The sequence below is a fragment of the Dasypus novemcinctus genome, chromosome 22 (genome assembly GCF_030445035.2).
Source record: "Dasypus novemcinctus isolate mDasNov1 chromosome 22, mDasNov1.1.hap2, whole genome shotgun sequence".
Taxonomy (NCBI): domain Eukaryota; kingdom Metazoa; phylum Chordata; class Mammalia; order Cingulata; family Dasypodidae; genus Dasypus; species Dasypus novemcinctus.
Genome location: NC_080694.1, coordinates 68,817,280 through 68,841,308, shown reverse-complemented (window position 1 = coordinate 68,841,308; position 24,029 = coordinate 68,817,280). Strand labels below are relative to the sequence as shown.

General features: G+C 41.8%; 1 protein-coding gene and 1 long non-coding RNA gene across 5 annotated transcripts; both read left to right on the top strand.

The window, feature by feature from the left end:
- The first annotated feature begins 6,672 nt into the window (after positions 1-6,672).
- On the top strand, positions 6,673-13,395 carry LOC101412364 (zinc finger and SCAN domain-containing protein 23-like). 4 transcript variants are annotated; one of them, XM_004447397.5, is made up of 4 exons: positions 6,686-7,905; positions 8,142-8,250; positions 10,827-10,901; positions 11,479-13,395. In XM_004447397.5, the coding sequence occupies exons 1-3, from the start codon at positions 7,495-7,497 to the stop codon at positions 10,895-10,897; spliced, it is 591 nt and encodes a 196-aa protein (XP_004447454.1). In that variant the 5' UTR covers positions 6,686-7,494; the 3' UTR covers positions 10,898-10,901; positions 11,479-13,395. The 4 variants fall into 4 exon arrangements, with proteins under 4 accessions (XP_004447453.2, XP_004447455.1, XP_004447454.1 ...); XM_004447396.3 differs by lacking the exon at positions 10,827-10,901 and having other exon boundaries at positions 6,673-7,905; XM_004447398.4 differs by lacking the exons at positions 8,142-8,250; positions 10,827-10,901 and having other exon boundaries at positions 6,679-7,905.
- Positions 13,396-13,938: 543 nt separating this feature from the next.
- LOC101411936 (uncharacterized) lies at positions 13,939-21,975 on the top strand. Its single transcript, XR_011647087.1, has 5 exons — positions 13,939-14,018; positions 14,287-14,429; positions 14,625-14,768; positions 14,852-15,093; positions 19,547-21,975. It is a non-coding gene; the product is annotated as an uncharacterized lncRNA (long non-coding RNA).
- Positions 21,976-24,029: the final 2,054 nt, after the last annotated feature.

Below are 24,029 nucleotides of genomic sequence, written 5' to 3'. Positions count from 1 at the left end.
TACTAAAGAGCGGGGGTTGCCGCAGGTTGTCCTGCCGGTTGTATCGCGAGAGGAGCGTGAAGTCTCGAGCTGCGGAGTGCGGGTGTTGGTGCTCCGCGGGCGAGCAGGGCGGAGGAGGGTCGTCGGCTCGCGGCTGCTTCACCGCCGGACTCTGCTCGTTTTGTCCCAGACCCGGGCCCTCGCCTGGTGGGGCAGCGCACAGATCCACTCTCAAAAGTCGAGGGAGTACTGGCGTTTCCTTCGTACTTTATGCACATCCCTGCTTACGTTGGCATCTGATTATTATTGTTTTATCTCTTCTGTCACAACTGAGTACCATTTTAACGCCTGTTACACACAAATGTATAGAATAAAACAACGTTACCTTCTTCCCCAAACGGTTTATTGTATTTCTTTACAGTTCTTTTTTCTTTGCGTTCATATATATGCAATTATAAACGTTTTTTTTTTTTTTTTTTTTTTTTTTTTACAAATGTCATACGATAATACTATTCTCTAATTTTTTTTCACTTATCATTTCTTGGAATCTTTTCCCTGTGAACACTCATTTTCTTTATTTACAAAGAAAATATTGGAAATTATTCGACGGGGGATTTTACTTTATTTAACCATTTCTTTTTTGCTGGAGGTATTTCTAATTATCATGCACCAATAAGTGTTCATTAATGTAACTGTAAGCTTTTATCCCAAATAAATAACCTTTTATAAAACCCAACAGATTGCTGGTACTTTGCCTTAGCACCCCCTTTGGCAGACTAATAGAACCTCTAATGCCAGCTACTGAAGATGCAAAACACCATCATCTCTTTCTCTTTGTTATGAGCACGGGTGACTACTCATTTGATTGATTTTATTAAATATGAGCGAGTTGGCAGGAGAAAAGAAAGCTGGTTCATTTGACAATAGAATTTTCAGGAGACATTCATCTCGGGCAAAATCCAATTGTTCTCTTTGGAAGTCCATAGCTTGGGTTCAGATGGCTAGAACCAAATGGTTTCATTTACTGGAAAACAGGCTCAGCTTCCTGCCATGGTTAAATTAACTGCAGGTAGGTGAAATATGAAATGAAATGTGAAAGCTTAATTAGGGGAAATGAAAATAATTCTCACAAGATGATTATTATTAAATACATAAAAGTATAGAGCATGATATAAAATGTGCATGTTATAAAAGGAATTCTAAATTTGCCTTCAGGCCCTAGTTACAAAATGACTCCCTGCCAAGGAGATGCACAAGGCCATACGCTGATGCAATCAGACTTCAAGAATGTGCATCTTGAAGAATAAGGTTTACAGGAAATAGCACAAGAAAAAGAAGTCCAAGCTCTGACCAATCAGTTTCGGACAAGTTTCCTCCTGTAACTGAGAGTTACGAATTAACAAATTATAGTGTTTAGTTTTATTTTCTAGCATATTGTAAAACAGACAAAAGTTAATAATTGCTGAAGTTGTTTATACTTCCTATTGTGTTGGTTGTTCTAACCTAGTTTATACTTGCTATTGTAATGGTAACCACTCCATCTCCCTTTGTTTGAATCCAGAAAAATGCTCAACTCCTTTGACAGATTTTTAGGCCTGTTTTTCCTGCTTAGCAAAAAACTTTTCTCTCTGTGGAACCCTGGTGTCTCAGGAATTGCTTAGTAACACTTCTTCCTCGATGTTCACTTTAAGAGATCTTGCCTGAACACCGTCATTCCCCTGTTTTGGGGGCCTATAAATTCCCAATGCCCCCTAAATGCTTTGGAACACCTGCTTTCACTGGGTGTTGCCCACTTGGCGAATTGTTGTACTGGTAATAAAGCACTCTTCTTTCTCTTTACAGTAGCAGTTCTTTTGACAATGTGTTCCCACTGCCCTCATAGGAATTTTTCCAGAGCTACAGATGAGCATCTCTGAAGACGCAAACAAGTTGTACTTCTTGCTGGAGAACAGGTTGAGTTAGAAAAACACAGGAAGATAGTATGAGGGAGGGAACACAGACCCACCCCCACCCCCTGCAGTACTGCTGCACTCACAGGTGCTTCTTGGAGTTACTGGGAAGACACGTTCATCACTCCTTCCACCTCTCCTTTACTGCTCCCCACAGAAAGAGGAATGATCTGAGTAAGAGTTAGTAAGACCTTTCACATTTTTTGGACACACCTTTCTCTTTTGGGTGGAATAAATGTTCTACTCTGCTTCTGGGATGCCAGCCTTCTGCTTTGGTATTTTTAGAGTACCTAGTCCATCACACAGCTGCCTGGGAGTTGTCTAACGGTTCTAATGGGCATGGAAGGAAGGAGTACAAAAGTCCACTCTAGCTTCATGTTCAAACCAGCCTCTTCCAGCCACACTTACCAGCAATGAAGTTGCTATTTTGTTTCTGCCACTGGTATATATATGTTTCAACTCTTTCCAATCTCTTAAAGGGTACTTTTTTAAAAAAAGGTAAAATGCTGGCTCTCATGAAAACAAAAATAAATGTGCCAAATACTTTATTTAACTCATAAAATAATGAGGGAACCAATAAGATGCTCTGATTCAAAGGAAAATTCAAAGCACCACATATTTATAGGCAATCTGGAATGCCAACAAGGAGAATAAAATGGACTGCTGATTATTTAAAAGAACGAAAAGGAGATTTAAAAACTCTTTCAAAATTTACAATGGAAGATGTATGCTCTTACCCAAAATCCACTCTATATACCTGGATTTACCCTATTGCTCTCTGCAGTGTTTGCATTTCTGATTCTTTTTTGGAATAAGAATTCTCCTCTGAAGAGCTTTCACAAAACGTAAGGAGTTTCCCATTCTCACTTCCCCATATGAAGTAAAATGCCAATTATCTGTAAGGTGGCATAGAGGAAATACCTGTTTTTCAAGCATTTTTCTTCAGAAATATCCAAGGGCATCCCATCCTCCCAATATAGCTTGGCTTCCTGAGGAAAATAAATGGTGAATTTCCCAAGGGCAAGTAGCCCACCCTAGGATAGCATTAGTAGTGTGAGATTAGAATGATAATTGAATTTACTAACCATTTCATCTGCTTGAACTTCCGCTCTACCTAGGGAATTATAAAGAAGACACAAGGGAGTGGAGGCGGCTCGGGCGATTAGACGCCTGCCTCCTACCTCGGAGCTTCCCAGAGTCTCGTCAAAAGACCAGCAGGCACAACAAATGCAAACAAGGAGGGGGTGGGGAGAAATAAGTGAAAAAAAAAAAAAAAAGAAAGAAAGAAACAGGTTCACTGAAGGAGGCTAACATACCAATAATCCTTTGAGGTGCTGTTTAAAAGCAAAAACCTGCCCCAGTCTGGGAGGAAGAACTATAATAAAAATTCAAGCTAACTCCAGCAAAGTCTGCTAGTCTTCACCCAAGGACCAGAATCTGACATCAACATCCCGGTTGCTAATTAACAAACTGGAATACCCTGCCGGAGTCGCACTCCCTGCCCCTGCCGCACTCCACAGAGCTCACTTCCTGTCGTCCTCAACCCTCCCTGTCCCCCCCACCTTCCCCTTGTTTCAAGTAGCCCTTTGAGCTGCTCCTCCAAGTAAGTTTTTTGAACAGAAACCTCTTTAGGTACTGCTCCTGCATTTATGCCACTTTAGTTCAGTGAACTTGCTCTGCATTCCTTTTTAAAGTCTTTTATTTTCAGCATAACAATAGTAATATTACTAGCACCACTAATTTAGTAATTTCTGCATAAGTGCTAAGTGCTTTCTAAAAGGTTGCTGTGTATTAGTGTATTTACTCCTCACAACTCAGTGAAGTAGGTGATATTGTTATCCCCATTTTACATATGGAAAACTTGAGTTCCAGGGAGAAAAAATAACTTGCTCAAGGCCACTTGGCCATAGAAATATTTGTGTAAATAATTGCCTCTCCACCTTGGCAGCACAACTAAAAAAATCATCTGAGGAGCTCTTAAAAACCACAGGTCCCGGTGGTGACCAATGAATGGCCACAGCTTCCACCTTGCTCGGTCTGGTGGAGGTCCCAGCACGGCTTCCAAAAGGCAGCTGGCCTTTGTCATAGCTTCTAGGAATGTCCGGACGTTAAAGGTCTTTGTTATTCGTGGCGTCCTCCTGGGAGCACACTTCACAGTTTATGCTAATTAGTGATTTAGGGTGGGGGCTGACTGAGCCCCAAAGTCGACCAGGTGATTAGAGGTTGGGGCTTTGGGCCACAGGTCATTAGTCCTTCCTCAAGGGTGGGCGTCCTTGGAACCCGAGATCAACCACAAGGGCAAAGAATCCCTCAACCTCGACTACATGAAGAAGCCTCAGTGAAAACTCTGGACACGGAGACACTCCGGTGAGCCAACTTAGTAATACTCAGTGTGTGTTGTACTCTGTGCCCTTAAGGACAAAGGAAGCTTTGCATTTGGAACCAGATGTGCACAACACGGTTCTTGGCTGATGTTAATTTGTATCCTAGTCCTGTGACTGTGTGTATTGTAGGCATCAATGACTTCTATCAGTGTTTCTAGCAAGTGATCAAACCTTAGGTGGCTTTGGCAGTCTGGAGGACTGTGTCCTTATCTTCCCAATTTGTCTAACTGGAGGTACTTAGCTCAGTCATAAGCAAGTTTTACAAACTTCAGGTGATTCCAATGTGCATCTAGTTTTAAGAACTGCAGATGTGAGTAAAGGAGCTACATGTGTTTATATCTGTGGGAAAAGATGGCAGAAATGAGGAAAAATTAGAAAATCGTATAAGTCATATCATAGTATTCAACTTGTTTTTACTATCTGGTCAAGAGATCTAGAGGCTCACTGACATTTTAGCACCCCGCTAAATTTTTCCCTGAAGGCCCTGGTTTTGTGAAAGCACCAAGAGTGATTATTTTATTGTGCAGCTGCAGTTGGAGAATCACTGCCCTGGGGGCGTGAATGGGTTTGATTTCCTTTGCTGACTCAATTTTCTTTTTATCTTTTTTGGCCCCCTGCCAGAGCTTTCCCCCACATACACTCACAAATGTCCATCATTCATACCCTTTACGATAAAAGCTGATCTTTTCAGTGAGACTGAATTTCCCCATGAGGCTGGTTTTTAAAATATATTCATTGAGAAATCTTGCTGTATGTAATATATCCCAGTGTACTGGGTTTGCCCTGGGGTTGTAATAGGGAACCGGGGAAACAGCCCTTGGGGACACAGGGACCCGGCTGGGGGCAGACCAGCCAGCTGGCAATTGTAATGCTGTGACTGTTGTAGAATTTAAGAGAAGTTCAATTATTTGAGTATAGAGAGGCCAGGACTCAAGAATGATTTTGAGAAGGAAAAATGGTTTATTGACAGCCGGCCGGACTCGGGAACTTCTGTTTGAATCCCGAGCCCGGAACAAGATTTTCAAACGTCTTTTATACTGAGAGGAAAGGCCAAATGGTCCCTTTGTTTCAGTTCTCAATAGGCTTCAATTAGCATATATCTCTTCCACATCTTAGGTAAGCTTTTAGCATGGACTCCAGATATTCTAGATAAGCTTTTAGCATATTTACTTTTTGCATTTCCCCTAAATACTTAAAGTTTATAGCCCTTGCATTGTTAAACATTTCCTGGGACTGGAGCCGCTGCCACTGTCTCTAAGGGCAGGACTGCAGCCTCTTACCGTTCCACACCCACAAGTCAAACAACTTAGTTATCTCTGAAGAGACAAAGAGCCTTCCACCCATAGCCCACTTCATGACGAGTGTTAAAACAGGCACCGGAAGAAGTGCTATAAACTAAGGTCTCAGGCTAAGGAAGAGAAAGCCAGGAAAAGAATGGAAGTGGGGAGGAAGACTGATTAAAGCAGAGGGAAACGAAAGTACTTCAAAATGGCATTGGTGAAAATTTCGATGGGAGGAGGTGGTAGCAGAAAAAGCTGGAGAGAGTAACGGGTCAAATCACTAAAGACTTGACCTTCTAATCTATATTGAGGCTCGATGTCTATCCCTGGGGTGGGTGAGGTCCTCTAAACCTATAGCCTTAGTTAACTGAAAGAATCCAAGACTGAGAGACTAGACCTGGAGAAGCCTTGCAGGAGGGGAGTTTGATCTGGGCAACTCAGAGATTGGAAGATGTCCTTATATCCGAAATTTGGTCACAAATCAAGAGAAAAGGAAAGGGAATCAGAAAAAGGCATGCGTTTTAAAATTCTACAAGCCTTTCTGAGAGTCTCATCCATCGCTTCACCCATAAAAGGAGTAGAAGAGCAAAACTAAAGGGAAACTTGGTTATGGAGATATGGAAAGTTAGGGAAAGCGATTCACATTTACCGCAGATTTTAGAGCCCAAGTTAGTCTAGAGAGGTTGTACAATGTGTCCGCAAGGTGCAGAATTCTGTGAAGAGGGCTGGCCGGAGACACTGCGCCGGAATAAATTGTGTAGGTCGGGGTCAAAAGGCTTTGCGTTTCAAAGCCTGACTATCAGAAGTCCATCTGCCTCGTGCCTGGTTTTCAGGATCAGTGAGATCACGTGTTCAAAAGAGCATAACTGTACCAGCACGAAGTATGGAGCCTGTAAATGCTGTGTAGTGTTGGCCGGACAAGCAACTCGGTATTTTATGTGTTATGCATGACTGGGTGAGTTTGGGCGGCTTTCCCACCCTCCTGGGGTAGGGACCTGATGCCTGGGAGCCTCCGAGAGGTGAGTCCTCCTCGTGTCCTAGAGAGGGCCCGGAAGTAGCTTGGCTTTTGCAGGCTGGGACGACTCTAGGCTCTGCCTCTCTACGGTCAGTTAAGTTACTCTGACTTCCCGGCTGTCCCCCTGGAATTCGAATTTGCTAGCCCGAGGGTCGAGGCGCGGCCCCAGCGAGTGAGGAGGCTCGGTGGTCCCTGGGCTCCCGCGGGAGCTGCCGTGCGGGCTGCCTGGGCCCGGGCCGAGGGCTCCCGCTCCCAGTTGGCGCCACCGGGCACTTCCGGCTGGAGCCCCCAGGGTGGTCCGCAGACCGGCCCGGCTCTCACGGCTGGCTTAAAAGAGAGAAGAGCCTCCTGTTTGTTCCCTGTATTTGGTGCTTTTTAAGCGCTCATCCAGTTTTAATGTGACGTCAAGAAAAGTGTTTGGGAAAGCACTTCGTAAACTGTCTAGTACTTTATGAGCGTGAGAGCGTTGTATGTGACTGTGTTATATAAAAACGGGGAATCGGCTCCAGCACCTGCCAAGTGCCGTGGAGATGAGCAGACGCTGTGGAATCCCAGAGGAGGCGGCAGCTAATAGTTTAAGAACCAGGAAAAGGAAGAATCTTTACCTTTTAGTTTGTGATCTGTTGTCTCTCACAATTTTTCTTTGGTTGTGGGCTATTCTGGAATTTGCCTTCTGATCGAATGTAACGAATTTTGGCTTATTTTTTAAACTAATAGTGATTTTTCATTCCGTTTATTTGGCCAGAATGTAGCTGGCATCTAGGTGCTTCTGCTCATCATAGAAGAGTTGCCTGTTTCCTTTCCGCGCTATAAAGAACCTCAGGGAAGTAACTCTCAACGCGGAGTTTAATCGTTTTTTCCTTTGAGTTATTTAAACTCAGCGCACCATGAAGCCAATAAAAACTACAGCTTTGTCCCTCCAAGTTCCCCAGGAGCCTGCGAGGCTTCTAATCCCAAAAGAGGATGAAGATGAACATATTTGCAGAGAATCTGGCTTTCAAGGGAAGAAACCGAATAGCAGGGAAATCTGTCGCCAGCGTTTCAGGCAGTTCTGCTATCAAGAGACCCCTGGGCCCCGCGAGGCGCTGAGCCGGCTCCAGGAGCTCTGCCGACTGTGGCTAAAGCCGGAGACCCACACCAAGGAGCAGATGCTGGAGATGCTGGTGCTGGAGCAGTTCCTGATCATCCTGCCCGAGGAGCTGCAGGCCTGGGTGCTGGAGCGGCACCCAGAGAGCGGGCAGCAGGTGGTGACTGCACTGGAGGATTTAGAAAGAGAGCTGGATGAGCCAGGAGAGCAGGTGGGAAGGGAATTCAGGTCTGTGTGGGGAGGTCTCCGCAGTTGGGAGAGCTGGCACGTTTTTCTAGTGAAGTCTAGAGCCACCAGCTTTCTGATTGTGCATTCATTTTTGAAGGTAGAGAAGTCTGTCCTCTCCCTTTTGGGATTTTCATGAATTTTTTTCTTACCTCTATGATTTTTAGCTCTAGTTTCCATATTGATGACCTCATGAACCCATCTGTCCCCAATTTTTTGTAGGTTCTTGTTAGTACACAGGAAGTGCCCCAGATGAAGACAGAACCTATGGAAACCACGCTGGAGTTAAAAAGTGAATCTCCACAGTCCAACCTCTCCCCACAAGACAAGGGTGAGGAGCAGTATTCAATTCACTATGAATGGAGAGAGTGGGAGGACAAAGATGCTCCTTAGTTGACCTTGGGAACCAAAGTAATATTAAGAATTGTGGCTTATGTGAAGGAACTCTGGGTTCCTGGCTTTTGCTGTAGGTGTTTCACAAAAGCACCCAACCTCATAATGCAGTAGGGGCTGCAGGTCTCCAGTTTAACTGGAAGCTTATTCGATTATGATTCTTACGGCAAGGAGGACACCAGATCTTGATGCCAGAGACTAGTTAATGCTGGTAATACCTGTTCTTCCTTCTCTCTTTCCCTGAAATATTGCTTCTACTCAAATTTTCCACCTGATTTTGCCCATTGACCATCTTTTATTCTTGATTGTTTATATGAAAACATTAATCCTTTCTCATTATGTAAGTGCTCTTCTGAGTTTTCACTAACATAAACCTGACCCCATATTCCATGTGGCAGCAAAGTTTTTTTAAAATAAAGTTTACTTGGAGCCTTGTGGCTTTAAATTAATTCTTTCTTTCTCTTTATTGGAGAAGTTGTAGGTTTAAGAAAAAAGCCATAAATAACAAAATATACCTCCTTAATAACACCTTGCATTACTGTAGTATATTTGTTACAATTCGTGAAAAAAAAATTTTTATAATTGTACTATTAACTGTAGTCCATCATTTTGCAATAGGGTTCACTATATTCTACAGTCTTACGTTGTCTTTATTTCTTTAAGTTTTTATTCCAGTAATATATCTATATCCCATAAGGTTTTTTTTCCATTCATCTCAAGGTATTTACTGATTTCCTTGTGAATTCTTCTTTGACCCATTGATTAAGAATGTGTTATTTAACTTCCGGTATGTGTTGATTTTCCAGTTCTCTGCCTGTTACTGATTTCCAGCTTCATTCCATTGTGACCAGAGATGGTGCTTTGTACAATTTCAATCTTTTTAAATTTATTAAGACTTGTTTCATGACCCATCTATCCTGGAGAATAATTCACGTGCACTTTAGGAATTTGTACTCTTCTGATTTGGTTGCAATGTGTATTTCTGTTAGATCTAGTTCATTTATCATATTATTCACGTTGCTTGTTTACTTATTGATATTCTATCTAGATGTTCTATCTATTGATCAAAGTGTTATATTAAAGTCTATTATTGTAGAAGTGTCTTCAGAACTTCCTTCAGTTTTGCCAGTGTTTGCCTCATATATTTTGTAGCACTGTGGTTTGGTTACTATTTGCATCGTTTTCCATTCTTTCACTTTCAACTATCTATGTCTTTGGGTCTAAGGTGAATGTCTTGTAAATAACATATAGTTGGCCAGTCTGTCTTTTGATTGATTGGAGCATTTAATCCATTAACATTCAGTGTTATTATAGTAAAGGCAGTACTTATTTCAGCCATTTGGTCTTTTGGTTTTATATGTCATATCTGTTTTGTCTCTCTTACTTTATTGCAGCCTCCTTTTTCTTTATAGTTCATCTATTGAGGATACGGTACTATTGTATTGGGTTTTGCATTTATCCATTTGGCTACCTTTACTTAAGACCTTCAGTTCTACACATTTCTCCAAGCCACTCTCTCCTGTCTTTTCCTTTCGCCATGAAGGACTCCTTTGACCAGTTCTTGTAGGGCAGGTCCTTTGGTGATGAATTCTCTCATTTTCTGTTGATCTGTGAATATTTTTGAAGGATAGTTTTGCTGGATAAAGAATTCTTGGCTGGCAGATTTTTAGTACCTTAAATACATCATACCACACAGTCTTTTCACCTCCATGCTTTCTGATGAGAGATCGGCAATTAGTCTAATTGAGGTTCTTTGGTATGTGATGAGTCATTTTTGTCTTGCTGCTTTTAGATTCTCTCCATCTTTGGCATTTGACGTTTTGATTAGCATGTACCTAAGGGTGGCTCTATGCTCTGCATCCCAGCAGGAGGGACCTGAGCCATCCTGTCTCTGACTCCCAAGCTTTTGGGGCCCAATGAGGGAGAAGGGTCTGGACTGGTGGGTCTGGGTCATAGATTTCCTACCTCTTTCGCTGTTTTTTCTTTTTCTTAGATTCACCACTTATGGAGTCCTCTTCCAGTCTCTATGATCCTCCAATGTTACAAAGAAGTGTAATTTGTTCTTTTATTCATTATTTCTGAGGGGGATCTTTTCCAGGGGTTGTCTTTAAGTTCTCTTATTTTGCTTCGGGGTTTGTGGATCAAATCAATGTTTTACAAATCATCCTTAGTTTGCAATTTTGTGCAAAGGTGCCTCTGAAAGAAACTGCATATATTACTACCAGTATCTGACATATGGATATGGCTTAACTTGAAGTAAAAACAGTGCTATGACAGTTCAATTAATGCTAGCTTATAGCTAGCATTTCCTGCATGCTAGCATTTTTCTAGGCACATGAATCTTCATGTAATCCTCACTGCAACCGTGTGAAGGTCTGTATTGGTATATTCATTTTACCAGAGGAAACTGAAGCACGGAGAGTAGCACTGAATAAGTTGAAGTATGATAAGATAAAGAAAATATATAAAACAAGTAACACAATCCTATTTTCATCCATTACTACATATTGTCAGGCATTCTAAAGATTACCCAGGAATTGTTTCCAATGGCTGGATATATATGCCGTGACAGACAACTGAGCTGAAAAGGTAAAACCTACTGTGGGATGAATTATATGATTCAGGTCAGGAAATGTGACCTGCAGTGGCCCATTTGTCCTACATGGACTGAGGCCTTCGATTTCTTTTAAGTGTTAGCCAGGGTTCTAGTATGAGAGGCAGCTCTTAGTGGGGGCTTGAGGTGGCACTCACTAAAGTTATTTTCTCTCTTGCTTCTTCTGCCTCTTCATAATTCTGGGCCTTTTCCCTTTCCCTTTATGAAAAGCAAGCAGTGAACTGGAGACAGAAGACTGACTTTAAATGCCCTGTCAGCAACACATAACCTCTCATAGCTCAGCTATGCTAGGGCGACATTAATACCTACCTCACTTTTATTCTGAGGATTAAGTGAGTGAACTCATGTGAAATTGTCTAGCATCATCCTGGCATTTAAAAGGTGCTAAAATAATCAGTTATTTTGTTTTCAAAAGTATGAATATCTTTGGAAGTTGATTTATATCCCCTTTGTAAACATTTAGAATCATTTACTTATTTTTCCCTTCATTTATTTCACGTCCACATAGTGAAATAAATTAGTGATATTTGCATATCCTGTTTATTCTTTCAGATGGTAGACTTGAAATTGACAACAGGGAGTTGATTGTAGAGCAGAAAGTTTCTGAAGAAATAAAATCCCCAGTAGAGATATTTGAAAGATTCAATGGAGTTGGTGCCCAGAGACCTGATGGAAGAGAAGGCTCTAAATACAAGAGAAGCTCTGAAAACCAAAGGAACGATTCCAAAGGAAAAAAACCATTTAAATGTGACGAATGTGGGAAAAGTTTCCCACATAGATCTAGCTTTATTCAACATCGGAGAATTCACACTGGAGAGAAACCGTATGATTGTAGGGTGTGCGGGAAAGCCTTCAGAGTGAGCTCCAGCCTCACTGTTCATATGAGAATCCACTCTGGCGAGAGACCTTACAAGTGCACGGACTGTGGGAAAGCTTTTACTGCAAGCACACGCCTTCTCCAACATCAAATAATCCATACCAGAGAAAAGCCCTACAAATGTGAAGAATGTGGTAAGCGTTTTAATGTCAGTTCCAGCCTAATTCTCCATCAAAGAATCCACTCGGGATACAAGCCCTATAAGTGTAATGAATGTGGGAGAGCCTTCATTGCCAAGTCATACCTTGTTCAACATCAGAGAATCCATACAGGGGAGAAACCGTATAAATGTAAAGATTGTGGGAAATCCTTTAGGCAACAATCAGGTCTTGTTCAACATTTGCATATCCATAACAGGGAGAAACCTTGCAAATGTGAAACATGTGGAAGAGTTTTCATCAAGACCTCAAGCCTTTATCGACATCAGAAAGTTCATTCAGAGAAAATTCTGTAAATGTGGTGAATAAGGTAAAATAGTCTGAGGTCATTTAGCAGGGTCTCAGACAGTGTAGACACTGGAAACAATGTAAAAGAAGGCAAATGTTATAATCTGGGTTTTAGTAGTATGAGAAGCACATTTTGCCAACCTACCCACAAGCATCTCCCAATTAAAACCTTCCCCCCATTTTTTGGGAAAACAGATAGTTCTCACTTTTCCCAGTTTGGACCAATATGGATGAAGTTCCCTAAGCAGTTTACTTACCAGTCCTCCAACAACACAGTTCAAATTTCAGTTAACACAGCATATTAACTGAGTAAGTGCACACAACCTTAAGAGGCTACCTCTTCAGGCCACACATCACTGTAAATAAGAGATGTGCATCATGAGCATGCCCACTCGTTTCCAAGTCTGCAGGTGATTGATGACCGTATCTGTTATTCAGGTCAGGTCATGCACAGACAGCAGAGTTTGTAGTTTGTGTTGCCTGCCTCCTTGACTCCCTGTGATAAACACTCATGCCATTTTATAAAAATGTATAATTAAAGATTATCCAGTGCTCCCTCTGCCTACAGAGGCCCACACCAAATCCTAGTATGTATTTCCATCTTTCCATTTCTCAGCAAGCTCTATTCTTTTCCCCATTTCCCAAATAAATTTTTTACTGGCCTAAAAAAAAAAAATCCATTCAGCCAACAAAACTGAAAGAAGAAATTAAAAATAATAAAACTGGAAGGGAAATTCAAATTGCATGTAAATGGAATTCTAGAAGAAATGGCTGGCTGGGAATGCAGACACTACAGCTGTTTGAGAAACTACATATACAGCCAGAGAAGCTTAGCGAAGGTGAACTTAACAATAAGTGAGGAAAATGGTTGTGATGAAAAGGATGAAGATGCCTGGGAGAAAGTGATGTCAACATAAAGCTTCACATAAAAGGACCTGTCAGAGATACTTGACACTTTGACACTGCAAAGGATAAACTGTTGGAAACTGATCCAAACTTAGACAGGAGTATGGTAAGCCAAGGCAGAGAGGAAAGGTGCTTTGTGTTGTAATTTGTACAACTAGAAGGCAAACACCGTTTAAACTAGTGTTGATGTTATTTACAAAGAAATTAAACCTTCAATTTTCAATGTTTCTAATGTTATAAGTTGGTGTACTAGTTTTCATTTTACTCTTATCATTTCCCTGTACATTAATAACTGACAGTTCTGAATTCTTTAATGAGAATTTTGTTTAAAGATTATGCAACAACCCTAATTTTTCTCATTGATGCTGCGTTCCATGGTTTCAGCTTGTACGGTTATTTTTATAGTGTCACACTACTATGCAAAGTGACTACTACCCCTGTTGAATTTCAATTAGGACTTGTAGAGATGTCAACACTGATTTTTTTCCCCATGGTGGGACTTCCAGTTTCCAAGAGAAGTTTATATATATATATATATATATATATATATATATATATATATATATATATATATATATATATATATATATATATATGAGCAATATCTAGGCCGAGCGTGAGAAGGCGCTGGGCACCCGCAACACGGTGGCTGCGAGAAAGGCGGGAGGGCTAGTCCCACGAGGCGCCCGGGGTCGTTAGCCGGAGGGCGTCAGGGCCTCGGGCTGGAAGCCCCTCCCGGGAGCCGGAGAAACGGCGCGCTGACGTCACCCGCGCCTGCGCCCACGGCGCTGCGTGAGGTGGGCGGGGTCGGTAGGTGCGGCGCGACTGCGAGTGCGCAGAGGAGCCAGCTCTCGGCGCCCCGTGTGAGCCGCCTGAGGAGAAGGCCTGCGACCCCCAGCTTAGTTCGGAGTCCTCCCCTTTGCGGGAAACTCCTGCCTGACCCGGGTTCCGAGCTGGAGCTGCCCAGGCCCCCGGGCCGCTGAGGGAGGCGGGGGCTCCGTCAGGGCCGGAGGCGTCCGGGGAGGGGGAGGGAAGTGGGAGGAAATTCTGAGCCGCGTTTGGCTTTGAGCGCGCGCAGGGTGGGGGGTCGGCCTCTCGCCTGAGCTTAGGGTGCCTCCTTATTCCGAGGAGAACCTGAAGGAAACCTGCAGACCCATTTCCTCTTCGTAGTCCTTCGGTTGTTTGTGTCTGAGCTGTGGAATTGCGCCTCCCTCTCTCCTGAGTGAGACTTGTTCTCCCCCTCACAGAGGAGGTGCGCGCGCGGTAGGAGCTGGGTGAGGAGCCGCCTCTGCCCCTTCGCTCCCCGGAAGCTCCGCCTCCCTGCCGCAGGGTGCTGTGGGGAGGGTCGGGGCTTTGTGGCAGGACCCCGCAAGCTGTGCGCACCCGAGGCTACCCTTCTGAAAAATTCGCAGGTTTATCTTATGGGTATTTTTTACTTATCAATGCAAACAGTTACTTGTTCTTTTCAGAACTTTGGGAAGTTTCTCCAGAACAGACTCGAGAACCGTCATTACTTTTTTAAGTCATGCGACTGAAGGACTGAGGAAGGTTTCAGCCCTGGCTTCTCAATCTGTGAGGGACAGAAGAGGCATGTGGCAAAGAAGGAACTGCAAGTAAATGACCAGCCTGATGGAGAAAATTTTTTTGTTTTAATTTTTAAATTTTTTGATCAAGAAATCTTACGCCAACTTTTCAGTTAGTTTTGTTACCAGGATTCCCTTGGGCCCTGTGAAGTGCTGGGCTGATAGCTCTGCCGACAGTGGCTGCGGCTGGCTTGCGATACACACCAAGGAGCTGCTTGCTGATGCTGGAGCAGTTCCTGACCATCCTGCCCAAGGAGCACCAGACCTGGGTGCAGAGCAGCATCCAGAGAGTGGAGCAGCTGTTGTGACCTTACTAGAGGATTTGGAGAAAGAGCTTGAGGAACCCAGACAGGAGGTGGGAAGGGGAAGTGTTTTCTGAAATGAAAAGCAGCATAAGGCTTGAGCTGGGGAGCTTTACCACAGCTGTAGGAGGGTGGGTGGGTAACTTTAAATATATATGTGTGTGTGTTTATTAGAGAAGTGAGTAAATACAGAACAATTATGCTTAATGTGCAGGATTCCCATACATCACCTCTTCACCAACTGGATGTTCATTGTTACAGATTATGAAAGAACGTCATCAAAATATTACTACTAACTCTGGTCCATAGTGTACATTTGGTTTATTTTTTCCATACCCCCCATTGTCAACACCATACATTGATTGGTATTGTACCTTTGTTACACCTCATGAGAGAATGCTCTCTTATTTGTACTGTTAACCACTTTCCATCATCCACTGCATGGTTCACTGTGCTATACAGTCTCCTGCCTGGTACACTTCATCCAAAGTGTACACTCAGGGAGGCGGATGTGGTGACTGGGCTCCCACCTACCACTGAACCCGAGTCCTCCTGGTGAAGGCAAGCTGGCCCAGGGCCTCGACGGAAAGTTGACAGCCCATGCCACTGTGGAGAGCTGACCCCAGACAGCGAGAGTAAATGGGGGTGGGGGGTGGGGTGGAGAGTAAGTAAAAAATGAAATAAAGCTCTTTAAAAAAAAACTGTACATTCAGTGGCTCTCAGCTTATCTTAGAGTGTGCAGTCTCACCTCAGTAAATTTTTCAACATTTTCCTTAGTCCAAAAGGAAAAATCCCATACCCCCCTATTATTGACCCTTAGCTTTGGTATAATACATTCTTTGACACCGATGCAAGAATATTATAATATTGCTGTTAACTGTAGTCCTGCAAGTTACATTAATGCAAGTTACATTAATTGCATTTTCCCATGCGTCACCATATTCTTAACACGCTATAATAGTGACATACTTGTGTGTCATTCTTGTATTTGCACTATTAACCACACTCCTCATCCACCACTGGGATCACTATGTTATAAAACTCCTAGATTTACTCTCTAGTATTATTTCAATTGACATTTACATCCTTAGTCTACCCCATTTCAGCCACAGTCCTGTTTATAGACCAGCTGTGTTAGTTATACTCCATGTAATGTGTTACCATCAACTCTATCCATTTCCCCACTTTTACTGTTAAGTTACAAATTCTACATATATTAAGCATCAGTACTCTTTCTCAGCTCTCATCCTATCTCATAGTAACCTATACTCTAGGTTTTAACTCCATGTGTTTATTCATATTTATTTATTTATTTAAAAGATTTATTGCTGGGAGCCTTCTTCCCTTTGAGTCCGTGTTCTGGCGCTAGTTGCTGAGCTTCCCTTCGGGCCCCAAGTTGGGTGCCAGTTGCTGAGATCAGTTCAGCGATGGGTTGGCTCAAAGGGAAGGCAACACAGAGCTTTACGAAATAAAAGGACAGAGAGAAAGACATCAGAGAAGAGATAAAGATGGGACCAGGGGACTCACGGCTTCTGGAACTGAGAGTCTTGCCCCTAGTTTCCATATTGTATTTATTGGAAACTACTGAGCAGCTCTTTGCTATGAGAACTGCAACATCATCTACAATAATAGGGAACAACTGCAACATCTACAATAAGGAACAGGTCATACAAAGTTCAAATATACTTTAAACTCTTTCCCACAATTTATTTTATTTATCACACCCCCCCCCCCATTGTCTGCTTTCTGTGTCCGTTTGCTGTGTGTTCTTCTGTGTCTGCTTGTATTCTCATTAGGCAGCTCCAGGAACCCATCCTGGGACCTTCTGGAGTGGGAGAGAGGTGATCGTTCTCTTGCGCCACCTCAGCTCCCTGATCTGGTATGTCTCTTATTGTCTCTCTTCTGTGTCTCTTTTTGTTGCACATGCTGTGCTAGCTCTCCATGTGGACCAGCACTCCTGTGCAGGCCAGCACTCTGCAAAGGCCAGCACTTCATGTGGGCCAACTCTCCTCATCGGCCAGCTTCCCTTCACCAGGAGGCCCTGGGCATCGAACCCTGGACCTCCCATATTGTAGACAGGAGCCCGATTGCTTGAGCCACATCTGCTTCCTATTATTCATGTTTAGTTCATGTTAGTGAGCCCATATAATATTTGTACTTTCAAGTCTGGCTTTTTTTCACTCCACGTAATTTCCTCAAGTTTCATCCATGTTGTCGTATGTGGATGGGTAACTTTTATTGCCCCTGTGCTTACTAGTGTTGTTAAACCCTTGTTTTACATCATCTCTGATTCACTTTGTGAATTCCCCTTTGCCTCCTGGGATTGGATTGGGCTTCTGGTGCTTCCTGCCCTGGGAATTTATTTTCTCTTTTATCTGAGTTTTAGCCACAGATTCTTTTTGGGGCCCAATTGAACCTAATTTCCTCCAGGCCCCAGCCCATATAAAAAAGCAGAAGGAGCTCATTTATGAGGTGGTGCACCCAGGAGGAGTCTAGAGTAGTCACTGAACATTGAGCTCCAAACAAGTGAGGGCCAGCCCAAAAGTGCCTCTTCACTGGATGGAGGTGAGAAGATCAATGTCCCCTGAGGAGGCAAGTGGAGGCAGTAGAATGTCTCTGGCTTTAAAAGTCTAAGTGTCAGGTGTAGTATGCTGACCATTTTCAATAGTCTGTTTTTCCATCTTTGTTCCAGTAGAGCCACAGACATACAGTTCAGAGTTTAACTGGTTAGGTTGTCTGTTTAAAATTCCCAATGAAAACATGAGCAGTAATCTTGTCACAAGTCATATATATATATATATATATATATATATATATATATATTTGAAGTAGTTGCTCAGTCACTGAGCTACATCCGCTTCCCTTAGCTCTTCTTATTGACAGTGTAGTCATCTACTCTCTTTCATTCAGCTGTGTGTTGCCATCAGTATTTCCTTTGCTCTTTTCCAATATGACTTACCACCAAGCACAAGCTTCCAGGGGGGGTCTTTGAAAGTAAACCTCTTAAAATTTTTCCATAACTCTGGTAGTAGCTCTCTTTTAGTTCAAACCAGCTTCCTTTTTCCAGTTTCTGTTTCTGTCAGTGTCAAGACCATTTTCCTGGTCCTCAAGGCTTGTAACCTAGGAATTTTCCTTAGCTCAACTCAGTTCGAAATCTGTCTATTGAAATTTGTGGGATATATAATACACAATATTGTGTGTTCTGAGAGAGGATGATCATAACAAAGTTCTCTATCCTCATGGAGCTAAAATTCTTCTCTAGGAAAATCAATCACCTTGGTCAGAACATGAGAGTCATTCAAGGGAACTTCTTCCTCTCTATCAGTTCCTACAGCCCATCAGCCACCAAGTTCTATCTGCTTTCTTACATTTTACTCTTATCTCTTCTTTCATTTCTCATTGTTCTTCCTTTATCCTTCCATAGACTATTTATGTGGCCACTGAATTAGTTTCTTTGCTTCTAGCAGATGTCCATTTTCTCCTATAAGTCCACATTCTACACTATCACTACAGTGACTTTCATAAAACCCAAACCTAGTATTTCTCACCTGCTTAGCATCTGCTAATGGTTCAAATCTTTAGGATGGCAACAAGATTCTTATGATTTAGCCCACCTTTCCTGTCTTTCCCCCTTCATATTCAGACTTTCCAGTCAGACCAAATTATTTTCAATTGTCCAAAACATTTTTAAGAAAATGCTTCAGTGATTTTGTACATATATTCTTTCCATCTGGGAAGTTCTCACCTATCTCCCCTTCCCCTCTCCTGACCATTAGTACTCATATTTATGATAGATTAACCTCTTCTCTGCTAACCTTTCTGTGTGATCCTTTCTGGCAGAGTTAGATGTATCCTTCTCTGAGCTCCCACAGCTTGTATATTCCCCTTTGTTATAGCATTTAACACCTTGGATTGTGTGGTATACTTACTTATATGTCTCATCTCTAGAGTGCAGCCTCCAAGAGGGCAAGGTATTTATGTTAATATCAAGTATATAGCAAGGAACTTGACCCACAGCTGGCATTCAGCATTTGACATGAATTATCTGAGAGTGGCATTTGAAAAACCAAGGAGGAATTTCTAGAAACAGAAAACGAGTAACATTTCTCTATCTTTTCCAATGTAAGATAAGCAATAGTGCTGGGATACTAAGATATAACAACAATGATAACAGTAGCAGAATGTCTCTGGCTTTAAAACTATTACATAATACAGTATGTCAGGCACAGTTTTATGTGCTTAAAATCTGATGAAGCATGAACTCTTGCCCACATTTTGTAGATGAAGAAACAGAAGTACAGAGAAATTATATGACTTGCCCAAGGTTACAGAGCTAATAAGACAGAAAGAAAGGAAATAAGAATTTAGTGTGAATTTGTATGATTTCTCATCCTTCATTTACAGATGGTCTTACAAATCTATAGAATAAAATAGTTTATTACTCTCATTTGATAATCATGTTTCTCCCTCGGCCGTGAAATTTGAATAATTTTTCTTTTGTTTCAGATGTGTGTAGGTTTAGAAATGTAAAAGTGGCTTTAGAGAAAAAAAGCCCTGAAGAAGTAGCATCTCACTCACTGTTACTGGGAAGATTAAAAGGTGATGATCCCCAGAAGCCTATAGTTGAACATGCTTGTGACCTTGAAAGCAGGAATAAAAGGTATCAAGAAAACCTTCATATGGTGAGAGAGAGAGAAAAGCTTCACCCAAGAAAAGAGATCACAGAGAAGTCACAAAATTTGTATCAAAGAAAATGCATAGGGGAGAGAGAGATTATAAATGTGATGAATGTGGAATGTTCTTTACTAAGAAATCAAATCTCATTCGACATCAGAGGATCTGCTCTGGGGAGAAACCTTATAAAATGTGAGAAGTGTGAGAAAGCCTTCATCGTGAAGTCCAGTCTGATTCTGCATTATTGAGAACATACCCTTGACAGACGCTATGAATGTGATCAATATGGAAAAACCTTGAACTGGAGTTCAGGTCTTAGTAAGCATCAGAGGATTCATACTGGAGAAAAACTCAATGAAAGCAATGTGTGCAACAGGGCCTTCAGTCAGACATCTGACCTTATCCAACACCGAGAATACGTACAGGAGAAAAACCTTACAAATGTCATGTGTGTGGGAAAACTTATAATTGGAGTTCACTCCTAATTAAGCATCAGAGAGTATACATGGGGGAGGTGAGAAACCCTTTCACTGTGAAGAATGAGGAAAAAGCTTAAGTCAGAATGCAGGTTTCATATCCCATCAGAGATGGCACATTTTTAAAAACCTTATGGATGTATAGAGTTCAGGAAAGCCTTCAATGAAATCTCACATCTCAGTAATAATTACAGAATTCACATAGGATATATCAGTGTGCTGAAGGTGGGAAGAGCTTTACTCAAAATGAAGGTCTTAATTTACATCAGAATATCCTGCAATGGATGAAGAATGTGTAAATATCATGAATGTGGGAAAGCCTTCTATAATAATTCAAATCTTTCTAGACATTAAAAAACAAACACACACAGACATTAAACAGGAAAAGACAACTCTGATGAATGTGTGTAAAAGTCTACATTTCACTCATAATTGACCTTTATAAAGTAAATATTGGAGGAAAATACCTTGAATAATAATTGTAAAGTGTTTCAATGGTAGCTTCTTGCCTTACTTACATTAGAATATCCATCAAGGGTATGCCCAGGAGTGGATTGGCTAGAACTTGCTTTAATAGAGATATACATAAGTTTTCAGTCATTATTGTACCTCAGGAAGGTGTCATTCTTAGTGATCAGTTCCAAGCTCCAACCTGACTCTTAGGTAGAAATGAAGAGTATTTAATTTGAGTTTGTAGATATTTGAAAACTTCAGTATTTTGAAGACAGGTGAAATATTAAAAGTTTCATCCACTCTTGAAAGTTCCCTTGTAAAGACAATGCTTTGTGATATTCATGATCCCCTGCTCTCTGTTACAGGAAAAAAAGACATTTGTTACATCCAAAGAGGCTTATACTGGGTGTTTGGTATATTTTATGAATTCCAAAAATAGATATTGGATTATGTTTGTAAACTGATTTGTTCCTCTGGGTGTATTAGATTGTATTGGATTCAGAGGTTTCACTTTTGCTTGATTAAATTATGATATTGATTAAGACTTTGATTGGGCCATAACAGTAGGATGTAGAAAACTACATGGCAAAGGAGTTAGTTGGAGTTTTTGATATTGGAGTCCCAGGAAGTAAACACACAGAAAAGCAGATACATGAGAAAGGAGAGAAGTCTCCATTAGACAAGGAAGAGGACCCGGAAGAGAGATGAGCCATTAGCCTGATAGAGCAAACAGAACAGCTGAGCCTGGAGAGAAATGAGCCCCAGGACAGAAATGAGACTTATCCCAGGCTATAGCTAATATTGGAATAAGCTGGGACCATGGAGCCTTAAGAAGAAGAGGAAGTCTGAACCCTTGCAGACTTGGGCAGCCATCTTGCTCCAAAATGTGGCAACAGACTTTGGTGAGGGCAGTAGCTTAATGCTTTATGGCCTGGGAACTGTAAGCTTCTACCCCAAGTAAATACCCTTTATAAAAGCCCGACAGATTGCTGGTATTTTGCATCACCATCACTTTGGCTGACTAATACACTATGTATCAGTTGAAAGGTATTGAGAAGTGAAATATTTTCCTTCCTTGTTCAAAACCTCAACCACTATGTTTAGTCCTTTTCCCAAACTGCCACAAAGATCTAGTGATGTTGGAGCAGATCCAGAGAAAGACAACTCCACTGTTCTTCCTCATCTTTATAAGTTTGTACCTGGTGTAGTGTCTGGTACTTGAGTTCTGTAAATGTTTATTGAAATGAGTTAAAATATAGTGTACTTACTGAAATTCAATATAGTGTACTTATTGAAATGGCATAAAGTGAAAATAAAAATATTTTGCACATATTTAGATATATTGGTGGGATAATTAAAGTGGAAATCTTCAATCTTTTGAAGGTATGTGTGTAACTCATGAGTGATGGCTGGGAGGGCAGTCTTTCCTCCCACAGTTTTAGGATTTATATAGAACTAGGCTGGAAGGAACGTGGACTTGAACAAATGTGACTGTTTTTAGGTTATGCTCGTAAAGGAAAAGAAAAAATTTCCTTACATACAATGAACTTGCTAATGTAGTTATTCTATTCTATATAAAACCATAACCATGTTAATCTTCTCCAGGGTTTTTTTGTGTTTGTGATATAGTCGAATGTATTATTCTGAGCTTGGAAACTCTGTAATCAGTATAGGAATCTCCCTTTAAAAGAGGGAATCAGCATTTTTTTTAAGATTTATTTTTTTAAACTTATTTCTCTCCCCTTCCCCGCCCCCCCCAGTTGTCTGCTCTCTGTGTCCATTCTCTGTGTGTTCTTCTGTGACCACTTCTATCCTTGTCAGTGGCATGGGAATCTGTGTTTCTTTTTGTTGCGTCATCTTGTTCTGTCAGCTCTCCGTGTGTGCGGCGCCATTCCTGGGCAGGCTGCACTTTTGCGCTGGGTGGCTCTCCTTACGGGGCACACTCCTTGCATGTGGGGCTCTCCTAGGTGGGGGACACCCCTGCATGGCAGGGCACTCCTTATGCACGCCAGCACTGCACATGCACCAGCTCCACGCGGGTCAAGGAGGCCCGGGGTTTGAACTGTGGACATCCCATGTGGTAGGCGGATGCCCTATCCATTGGGCCAAGTCCACTTCCCAAGGAATCAGCTTTTAATTAAAAGGAAAGTATGAAGCAATTTACTTGAGCCTTTAAATAATTTGTTTATTCAGGGACTGTGTTGTAATTTTTTTTCTATGAGGTAATGGGACCAGGGATTGAACCCAGGACCTTGTATATGGGAAGCTGGCATTAACCACTGAGCCACATCAATTTCCTGGTATAATTCTTCACCTGTGCTAATACGCAGTGGGTCACAAGCCAGGCCATTGCGACCTTCTATTATGCATTTGGAAATGTATTATGTTTGAGGGCATTTTGGTTATTACAATGACTGGGGTGTGCCACTTTAATTTTGTGTTTGGAATCCAGAAATTATAAACATTATTGTATATATATAATAGTATATACTGTGGACAGAATTATGGTATATTGTAATATAATGTATATTGTAATTATACATCATAAAATGAGGGAGTGGGTATAGCTCAATGGTTTGAACACCTCTTTCCTATGTGTAGGGTCCCAGGTTCAATCCCTAGTACCTCCTAAAATAAGAAAATGTATATATATATTCTTTAATATAAAGAAAGAATTGTTTCATCCAAAGTGGCAGTATTACCTCTTTTTGGGAAACATTGAACTAAAAAAGATGAAATATTTACAACCCAGAGAGGTGATCAAATATGTTTATTAATGAAATAACTAAAGTTGGAAGTAAGATTGTACTTGTAGTCTCTATCAAAAGTCACATATTTCTTGGGTCAAGATGGTAGAGTGAGATGCTTCAGGGCTCTGTCCCACAGAAGCTTTCAACAACCAGCAAGAACTGAAACATCTTTTTCAGTGCTGCAGGATACACTTAAAGGACTGCAGTTAACAGGGTGAGCATGAAATCATGAAAAAGCCTACTTAAAAAGCTGTAGGATCCTATGGTGCCATAACTGCGCCCCGCTCAGTGAAGTGCCAGCCCCTGCAGATTATTTTCCTTTTCCAGAGGGAGCAGAGTGGCCCTTGTGCACATGCTGGGAGCTTGTATGTCTGGCCCAATCTGTTGGACTCATCTCCCCAGAACTTGCCCTACAGGTAGAAGGAAGTTCCTGAGCTCGCTTACAGGATTGTTTAGGAGAGGAGTCGAGTGGCTGCCTGAGGCAAGAGATTGCTGACTGTAGAATAGCAGTACAGTGCCAGGACTGTGAGGAGACCCTTCTAGGGAAGAGAGGACGTAAAACCCTATAATGGGAATTCCTAGGGCCACCCCAAGACAGAGTGCAAGTGCAGAAAGGATCAGGGATTCTTTGGCCTG